Source organism: Rhipicephalus sanguineus, chromosome 7 (genome assembly GCF_013339695.2).
Source record: "Rhipicephalus sanguineus isolate Rsan-2018 chromosome 7, BIME_Rsan_1.4, whole genome shotgun sequence".
In the NCBI taxonomy this organism is placed as follows: domain Eukaryota; kingdom Metazoa; phylum Arthropoda; class Arachnida; order Ixodida; family Ixodidae; genus Rhipicephalus; species Rhipicephalus sanguineus.
Window position 1 is genome coordinate 127,096,368 of NC_051182.1, and position 10,679 is coordinate 127,107,046.

The following is a 10,679-nucleotide window of genomic DNA, read 5'->3' on the forward strand; positions in this document are numbered from 1 at the left end:
GGCCCAGACTTACGTTCCACATCGCCTTTCCATCTTTGGGAGAGCTAAAGCTTGCAATACATTTTTAGCCACAAAACTATACTATGTATTGCAACTTATTCATTGCGCTCGATCTTACATACAGCGCTTTCATCGGACTTTCGCAACTTTCGTGTGGTCTTCGATGTTTGAACCAATGAGACGGGACAACCTATTCAGGCCAGTTAAGGAGGGAGGGCTGGGTTTAGTTCATTTATATCTATGGCAAATTGTTTCACGGTTCGACTTTTTTCGCGACAGTTCGCATCCCATTATTCGATCATTCTTGCAGATTACGTTTGTTAATGCTTTACCTGACTTGATTGTTTCCTCAGATTTCTCTGTACGCCCGTGTTTGTGGGGATTTATGCAGGAAGTTTTCATCGCTGTACGGTTTCTCAAGATCCGGTTTTCCATAGAATATCTATACACAGTATCACGCAAGCGACTCTACAAGGATTTGTTATCCATGCTTTTTCCACCTCCACTTTACCGCTCATTATATTCTCACCTTCCAGGACATGATGTACTAAAACGAGTTCGGAAAATGCATCTTTCTCCTGATACAACAACCTTCTTTTACAAACTCCATACTGATACACTGCCGGTGAAATCATGGTTGCAGAGGAAAGGTATTTTTGTTTCTTCAGTTAACTGTCGTCTCTGCGATGTACCAGAGACAGTAGAACACTGTTTTATTAGCTGCAAAGATGCCATTCTGTTTTGGGACATCCTTCAACGAACTGTTCAAAAGTATTTTAACATTAACTCGCATACTATACGTTACCTTCTCCCAACGTCTCTTGATGAAGTGCCCTTTGACATGTTTTAAATGCGAAGCATTTCTTAGCGAACCTCTGGCACTTTGAGCGTTTCTATCTACGTATCTATCTATCTATCTATCTAGCCGCCTACGTCTGGGTGCTCTCATGATCGCCCCCTTAACGTGGTGTAGACCAAAATTTGCATGGGAGGGTAAGAGGATTTGACGAATATGACTGCCGGGTCATGACATGAATAACTTTAAAATCCTGTCGCGTACGTCGTCAAACCCTTTCCACTAGACACGTGTGGCACATACCCGTTTACCACGGACCGCGGTGTACGGGTATGCGCCACAGGTGATTGACAATTTATATCTACCCAGGAACGGCGAGAGCAGACATTGGTTGAATCAATTGAATCAATCGTTGAATCAAGCGTTGAATCAATTAATGGAAAGAATGAAAATTAAGATCCCAGCAGGAATCGAACCCAAGCATTCTGCGTGGCAATCAGGCATTCTACCACAGAGCCACGTCAGGTCTATAAAATGGTTTGGATAAACTGCCTATGCAGGCGCAATGTCAGTGCAACGTCAATTGAGGTTGTGGTGTTGGCTATCTAATTTTACAAGAAAGCAATAAACACTACACGATGCTTCTACGATGTGTACTCCTACGATACAGGTGTCATATCAGATTAACGTCTGTAGTTCCCGTGTTGGCTCTGCTTTTATAGCAGTCTAATAAACATTACGTTTGTATTCCAATGATTCAGCAAGCTATATTGAAGCATTGCTCAACCCAGGAGGAATACATTAACGGAAGTTACGTATGATATTCACATCACCGCACCTTAAAGTGCACTTAGTCCGCCAGCACGACGCAGTGTCCTCTTCATTTCTTACGAGGCTGGGCGATGGCCTCATGCTGACCGAGGATGATGCCAGATTGATTGACAGCCCCTTTGCAGAGTAGGCTACAAAGGCCACATCGCCCAGGTAGTCTACGAATACGACAAGTGACATCTACTAATGTTGATCTACTATCAAGGCCTACCAGCCTCGACGGCCTATACCTCACCTACGGGAAGGAGGGCTTCAGGTTCCGACATGTCGCCGGCGATATAGACAGACAAGTTGTCGACGAAAGGACCGAGGCATCCACGATTTCCAACAGCTGTACTATACCTCCTACTTCACTACACATGGAACCCTCGTCACCGCGATCACGACCGGATCCTGTAACAAGTCATGACCAGCTGCTGGTGCTCACTGATGACGGTGATGATGCCCTTGTTCAAGAACGTCTTGCACACGTGCACACGGGTTCGTGAAACGTGCGTGCGTTCTCGGGACACGTATAAGCACTACATATCAGCTTACCGCTTCTGGTGTTGGTAATACCCACGTTGCCATTGGCAGCGTTACCCAACCGTAAACAACTGGTTATGTAACACATATGCGGCTCTTCAACATATATATGTGGGCGTGTAGAATTTATACAAATCTTTAGCATCATTTTGTAACGTGTCGCTCAGTAAAAAAAAAGTTACGCCACAGTCACATACCCGCCGCACGCTTCGCATAACATCGACTCTCACGGTGCGTGGGATCTGCCGCATTTTTTCCTTATGGGACTGCACAGTCTGTGGAAAACGCGCATGCAAGACCGTAATGCAGAACCAACCGCTGCTTCAAGTATGCATTTCATGCGTATGGCTCTCCATCTAAAGGACATTTACGAAGAACTTGACATAAGACCGGACTGGCACCCCATCTTGATGAGGTGTTCATCCTTACCAGCCTCCACGTGTAACAAGCTTTGAAGAGTGACTTTTCCTGCTTCTCTGGACTTGCACAGTATATATGCATGTAAGCTTTTGAATGCTTGTGCAGTGCTTGTGCGATTATTGTCGCTAAGTGAATGCATCACTACGTCATAGCGTTTGTGATAATTTCAAATACGCATTATAATAAATACCATGAAAGAAAAAAAAAGTGACCGTGGCGCAATGGGTAGCGTGCCCGGCATCTGTTGTTGCCGATCGAGCGGTCGTGGGTTCGATGCCCGGTGACGGAACCTTTTTTTCTGTGGCATCTGATCGTGTACCTTTTTTCGACGTCATTTCCGTGACGGAAATACGTCACTGAAGTCTTGGTGGACTCCGGCATAAAACACTTTCGTGTTAAAAATTTAATTGAGCTTGGGGAATACAGGATGTCAGCCAGACGGGAAGGTGCGTGAATGAGCATGCGCGGGAACACGAGCTGCCACTAAAAGGTAAAGATGGGCACATTTGCCGGCCCACTACAATTCCCACAAGTGTGAGCCGTATCTGCATAAAATTCAAATTCTGGGGAGAAGCAAGGACACCACTGCTCGAGAACTGTTGGAAGCTTTTCACATAAAAGCACGAGGTTTATTATGCATTAGTGACACTTCATTGTTCCTTTGTCAGGCAGAGAGCACGTTCTTGTATCGCAGGTTGTGATTAAGATGACATCCGATCGTTGTGAGCCTGCCCTTTTGCGCATGTCTATACCTATGTATTGCATTGCACAAAACGTTATCTGTTCGATGTTTGCCTTGCTTTCTGCGCATGCGTTTGCGTATATATACTACTGCAGTAAATTTGGAATAAACTGTCGAAAGTTTGCGCTCCCTTTCACCCTTCCCTTGTGATTTCTTTGCGGGAAATAGCCACATCCGTGGCTTCTGAAAGAACATGAACCGACTAGCCCAACAACGTGTGCTTCTGCATCCGTTTAAAAGATTTAAAAGATTAAAAAAGAAACAAATATATCAGCATGAACTGTGGTTATCAGCTCGCTTTCGAATACTCGCTCATCGCTTATGTGGTCCGTCCGTTTCTAGCTCGCGAAACGATATATTTTACTCTGCACGAGTTCATGCGCCAACTGGATGAGTTTTGGCGGTTATATATTTCTACATTGGAACACTGAGAACGCTTGTCGTAGTTGAGTAAGTGCGACGGAAAACGCGCAAACAACATTAGGTAAGGCTAGCTGACGCTCGCTTATGAGGACTCGCAGCTAGCGTGAACAAACCTTGCATTCACTGACATGGAATCTGGCGCACGCAGGATGTAGGCCGCACTGCATACTTGGAGAATCAATTAACTTACTTGCGGAAGTACGCAAAAGCGCAAGTAAATCATGACTGTCAGCCCTGACCAAGCTGCCACGATATTTTGCGGACTGCAACAGTGTTCACGCCCGTAGCGCGCAGAAATTACGCATACAGCAAGCATGAATGCACATATGATGGACTGACAGTGAGAAATGCGTTATCGTATTTGACTGAGCATCAACACTTTTCGTCAGCGAACGCTTCAACCCCCCGTGATCGAAGTGCTTGCTACGCGCCATCGCAAAGCGCCTTGCCGTTCCGAAGGCTGACAAGCCAATCTCGGCGTTGTTGCGCGTCGCCAGGGAAGGAATGAAAGCTTATCTCTGGCTCTGTGCATTATGTGCGGGACAGCGGAACCGACCAATACTTACGTTTGGAAATTGAAACTTTTTTCGACACTTACGGAGCGCAGAATGACGACACAGAAACAGCAGCCCCGTACACTTACACACAGCGCACGACCGACGATCCATACAAACGCAGGGGCGATGCTGCCACCTATAGGTCGATCTCGCCGCCAATAGCAACGGTTTTCTATATACCATGACAGCGGACGGTGAGAGTCGACGTCAAAGCTAGGTCCTAAGGTCCATATTGTGTACGTTGAAGTCGCCGACTAGTATAAAGGGTTTGTGCTTGTAGGCGTTTTATAATGTTCTGTCACAATTATGAGTGATATTAGTCTATTGTTAAACCTGATGTTTCGTTTTTACACGCTGCTGTGCCGTGCGCACGGACACCAAACGAACCGACAAGCCTCGGTCTTAAGTTGCTTCGCCCCTAAAAGAAAACGGCTTTCGCCTTCCAGTCGTCTTAGGTGAGTGCATAAGGGAGCTTGTGAGTTTTGTAAACGGGTGTCCCAGATAGTTGGGACACCCGTTATATACGCGCACACATTGAAGCTGACGCTCGAACATACAGAAAACCAGTCAGACACCCCCTCCTCCTTTCCCATCCACACCCGAAATAATTCTGGCCACGCCCCCGAAGTCCGATTTTTATGTACAGTGCGTGGAGGCTGTATTTCAGCGGTGATATGGACTCCAGGGCTTTATACACACACACACACACACACACACACACACACACACACACACACACACACACACACACCTTCCTTAAGAGAAGGGTTGGATAAATCCGTGCTTTTGATAAATCAAAACACAGCTCATGCAGTCAACGTTGTTGACGGGCCGATAGAGAGAGAAACAATCTAACGATTGCTGGAGAGGTTTCACGGCGGCACGCCCAACATCCGTGGTTACTAAGATAAAGCAGCCAGACCCTTCAGTGGCGTGAAAGGAGGCTCGTCAGCTAAAGACACCAAGCTCGCGAGTCCAGTGGGAAGGTGCTACAATCTTACCAGAACAGCAGGTTGTAGCATTTCCTCACCCACGAACCGCCACGTCCAAGCGACGCCACTTCTGAGTCACCGGTAGTGGATCGGTCCCGCTGCTGCTCTCCCTAGTCTTCGTTATCAACAGTGACAACTTGGGCGTGCAATGTTCTGCCGTGGCTTCCAGTGAGCATGCTGGCACCTGTCGTTCGGTGTTGGAAAGCACAGCTCTGTTATCGGGATTGCTCTAGTAGATAACAAGATAGCGCCACTGCTCCATGCAGCCAATATAGGTACTAGCTGTTTCACACTTAGGGGAAATCTCGGAGCGCGTGGCATCATGATGCGGCCAGCGCTGCAACCACGCGCCGTCAGCAGCTCGCGCGTGCGCAGATGTACAACTCTACATCCTTGAAGCGTCTGCGCACGCGCGAGCTGCTGCCGGCGTGACTGCAGCCCTAGTCTCATCGTGATGCCAGGCGCTCCGAGATTTCCCCTACAGCATGTACCTTCACAGGCGTGCATAGGATTCTCCATTAGAAGGGGAGGGGGGGAGGGGGGGGGGGGGCGTTGAGGTTGTGCCGCAGCGACCCATTCCTCCCGTTAGTCGAATCGGAAAAAAAACAAGATTCGCTAAAGATGCAAAAACGAAAATGAAGCGATGACGTGTTTTTCACAACGATCCTCGACTTTCCGGGGGCAAAGGTGGGAAATAAACAGTTCTTGCAATTGAATATGAGGGTTGCTCTGTCGCTGTTATCGTCAAAAACATACGTGGACATAGATCTGCACTTCACACAATGATGGGATAGGTCTGCCTGAGTTCTAGAAGAATGGGGCAAACCCCCCTTGGATAACCAAGGGTGTTGGTGTAGGGGGCAGCTGGTCAACATAGACTGAGGGTGTAGGGCTGGTCCCCCTGTCACCCCTCTCCTCCTGCGCGTACGCCTATATGGCTACAGTGCAGTGCTTCCTACGCGATTGGTATTATATACAGCAGTTTTGATGCAGCGTAAAGTAACCGCATGGACTGATCATTGAAAAAAGAACTGCGCGCATCGAGGTCCCAAAATTAAAGCTAGTTGCGCGAAGGTATGCCATCTTGTGGGCAGCTTTTTTGTATTAGGTAGCAAGTCCTCTTTAACGGACCGAACCAAGCTAACGATTATATCGACACAACCCTCGACGCCTTTGATGAGCGGCTTTAAACTCTAACAGTGAACATCACATAACAGCTGCGCATTGTAGGTGCGAAATTTAGCGCCATAAAAATTAAATGTTGTTCCACTCAACGTGAAAGCTGTAGGAAGCGCGGAGCGGTGATTCGCCTGTTCTTCGGCGACGCTGGCGTTCACGGACCTTGCAAGCGCTGGCGTTGCAAACGTGCAGTCTGCTTCGGCGTTCATGGCGGGAAAGGAAACCTTTATCTGTGATGCAGTGGCGCCCTGTTCCTTTTTCCTTTGACCCTCTCTTCACTTTCACATCCCTTTACTATACTGCACACGGCTATGGTATGTTTTACCCTCTCCTACTCCTTTCCATCCTCCTTACCCTCACCTCCTTTTTACCGCTCCCTTGATCTCTATACTACACACAGAAGTTCTATGATCTGCCCTCCCCCTCCTCCTTTCTCTCCCCCTCACCCCCACATCTCTCCTCGCTTCCCTTTCCCATCCCTTGCTGTACTATACTACACGTGGCCATGCTATGATTTACCATCTTATTCCTTCTTCCCCTCCTCACCCACACATCAGTCCTCCTCACCTTCACTTACCCTTCCCACCTCTTGTTCTACTATATCACACATGGCTATGCTATTCTATGCATGTCTATTCTATGCTTTGCCCTCTCCCCTCCTCTTTTATTTCCTCTTCACCCTCACTGCCCGTTCCCGGCTCCGTGCTATACTATGCTATACATGGCAGTACTACACATGGCTATGCTATACATGGTTTTGCCAGCGTGACAAGCGACAAGACACGACGAACGCCGAGGGCCCGCCCTCCTAATGTGCTCCGCACTTAACAGTGTTCGGTGCATTTGTACACATGCTGCCGTAAATATACAACGTGAAACAGTGGTGTTTTCGTGAGCTTGTTTTCTGTGGTACTTTCTTGCACGTTGAACATAACAGTCCAAACGAGGTCTGCGTCTTTTGAGTAGGATTTTTCTCCCAAACAATAAGTGTCAGGCTTGTATCCGTTTCCTCCCCTATCGAAAACGCTACGACACGCTTATAGGGCACACGCCGTTTGAGGCCTGAATGTACCGGGCACCAAGCGTTGCCCTGGCGCACTATGGTCGCAGCATCCGTCGCCCCGGTTAACCCGACCAATAATGAGAATAAAATTTCTTTACAAGGAGTATCCTCAACGACATAATCGAACGTTAATGCATGTTTCTTGCCGCACTCACACAGCGAAACGTTACTCAGGCGAAATCCTTGTACGCCTCATCGAGTCGACGAGAAAAGGGAAATTTGAGGGGTCGTTTCTTTGGTAAAAGTCTTCGATGCCTCATCTAACGCCAAAACTGCTAAAGTGGTTGTTTGGGCGAGTTGGCACGACATATTGGAGGGGAACAGCGCGAAATACGAAAGACCAGGCAGAGAAGAACGCATACAACAGCGCTGACTTACAAAAAATGTTGCGCAGATATATATTGCGTGGTTTGACGAATAAACGTTTTTTGTAAGTCAGCGCTGTTGTATGTGTCCTTCTCTGCCCGGTCTTTCGTCTTCCGCGCTGCTTCCCTCCAATACGCCAAAACTGACCGTGCGTGGCGCCGGCGGCGTCAACACGGGTTATGCGAAAAGTTGGAGCAGTTACACACTAGGGGGTACGAAGACTGAGGACTGCAGCGGAGATGGCGGCCTTCCCTGTACTATACTATACTATACTATACTATACTATACTATACTATACTATACTATACTATACTATACTATACTATACTATACTATACTATACTATACTATACTATACTATACTATACTATACTATACTATACTATACTATACTACACATGGCTATGCTATGCTTTGCCACCCGCTCTTCCTTTACCTCTACATGGCTATATGCTTTACCATCTCTCCTCCTCGATCATTTCCCTCCTCCTCACCTACACTGCCTTTTTCAGCCCTTGATGTACTATATGGGGCAACGCTCGGGTACCGTACGGTTACTCACCCATACGATACCCAGAGCTTTGCCCACTCGTCATGATTCACTTCGTGGAGATGGTATGATGAACGTTATTCGGGTCCTGAAGATCAACCCTTAGGTTTGCGCAGGCGGCTCCCAAGTCGATAACGTTACAGTCGTATCGTGCATTTCTTTTTTTCTGCATACGCTAGAAAAGTAAAACTTCGACGTTCTCATAAGTCAATACTGTGACACACAACTACACTATTATTCAGCCTCACTATGATGGTATTAAGAACCACAAAGTCATTCGAAACCACTTTATTTGGGTACAACTTTAGAAGGCAGCCGCATTTCCTCCTCAAAGGCTGATGAATCAAGATGATTCAATATGATGAACCACTGATGAATCAATACGACGAACTGCTGCGGCCTGCACCAATGGGCGCGCACTTCTCACTTATGTCACGAGCAGCCGGCTGGTTCTCCGCCGTCGGAGATCACGGAGGAGAACATGAGTTGGACTACTTCTTAGTCCCACTCGTGCCGCGGTTCGGTCTTCTGGCCGGAGCCTTTTCTGCCTATACTGAAGTTGCATCCGGCAACATGTGCAAATGCACCTGATGCCAACAGGTTCTACACTTTCACCCGCGGGCCACACGACATCGCTCTCCAGTGTTGCGAGCACAGCACACCACGACGTTCATGGTAGAGCAGTTCCATCGACAGTCTCAGAGGACCAGCGGACGTCCTCCAGCTGCACGTATCGCATCACGTGCCTCCAGCAGTCTTCGTTGAGGTCGTGCAACTGCTTGCGCCCGTCCCCACGTGGTCGACAAGTGACCCTGTCTTTCACGACACCAGCCAGTCGCATGAACTCATGAATACCCTGCATGTCGCTGAGCCGTGCTTGGATCAGGGAGGCCACCTTGGCATCGCTGACGGAGAGCACTTCGGCGAGTTCTTCCATCAGCGCCGGATGACGGGAGACGGTTTTCAACGCAAGGGCACAGCGCCTGTCGGAATAGAAATGGGGTAATGTAGTGTCTGTGTAAAAGTAAAGATGGCCCCTACAGGAAGGAACGAACAGGATAAAGAGGAAAGGCGGGGATTTTAAAAAGTATGAGAAGGACTAGTGCACTACCCTACACTAAGGAAATGGATAGGGGCGTTTGAATGTTATGTAGAGAAAGAGGGAGAGAGGGATTACACAAGAACAGACTCACACTCTTCACAGTCAGAATATCGCTCTAAAAAGACACAGTCTAGACACTGCAGAAAAGCATTATATGCTTACCTGTCACGCCGGGTCCGATTCACAAAATGAGCTGCCCGTGCCACGATGCCAGCGTTCCGCCACGACGTGTTGTACATATCGAACCAGATAGATTCTGGCGTCACTTCACACATAGCCAACAGTCTAAAGCTGCAGAGGCTGTAGTTCTCGGAGACTTCGACAGGCAAGTGGCCATTGTAACGAGGAAAGAAGTTCAAATTCGTGAATGAATAGACGTTCAGACTTCGGATTGTCTTGCTGGATCTCACTACCTCAAAGAGACGTTCCAGGTCTTCGGCACTTTTACGTTTTGTGTACACGGTGATCTCTCTTATGCTAGTGTTCAGCGATAACGACTCCAGAATGGTGGACCAGACAATGACCAGGTGCTGATCAAATGCCGACCATATGCTTGGTGCATTCAGTTCGATCCCGTCAGAAAGAAGCAGTTTCTCCAGTGTAGTCGTTTCCTTTATAAACTGGGATACACCCGATGCGTCTATTTTCCAACGCGGCAAATGGACTCGCAGTTCTATCATTCGGCATATGCCTAAAGAGTAGAACTGTTTTAACGTATCAACAGTTGGGGTCGTAGTTCCATTGTCAAAAAACTTAAAAGCAAAAGCCTGCGAAAAAACGGCGGCAACAGAACTGGGGTCCAGTGTCACACACGTGAACGTTACCTTGTGTTTAGCGCCGCTGTCCTCAAGGCACTTACCCGCGTCGAGCAGTGTGGCATACCACCCCTCTTCCTCTCCACGAAACAGCATGTCTCGCGCTGCGTCAACCATCCTTTCTCGAATCTCCACGACAACTTCCTTCAGGCTTCTGTGTGTGGCCACAGTTTCGAAAAGTGAGCGCCAGCGATCATGAGGAACCACCGAGAACGGGATCACGATATATTCCATGTCACTGTTTTCGGCAAGGGCTTCGAGCCATCGATCAAAAGTCTTTTGAGAATGAGAGCCGATGAACTGGTTGCCGGACGGCAT

At 47.9% G+C, this 10,679-nt stretch overlaps 1 protein-coding gene across 1 annotated transcript; it reads right to left on the reverse strand.

The window, feature by feature from the left end:
* Positions 1-8,978: 8,978 nt before the first annotated feature.
* On the reverse strand, positions 8,979-10,679 carry LOC119398993 (uncharacterized). Its single transcript, XM_037665808.1, has 3 exons — positions 10,406-10,679; positions 9,709-10,186; positions 8,979-9,427 (listed from the first exon to the last, which is right to left on the reverse strand). The coding sequence occupies exons 1-3, from the start codon at positions 10,677-10,679 to the stop codon at positions 9,115-9,117; spliced, it is 1,065 nt and encodes a 354-aa protein (XP_037521736.1). The 3' UTR covers positions 8,979-9,114.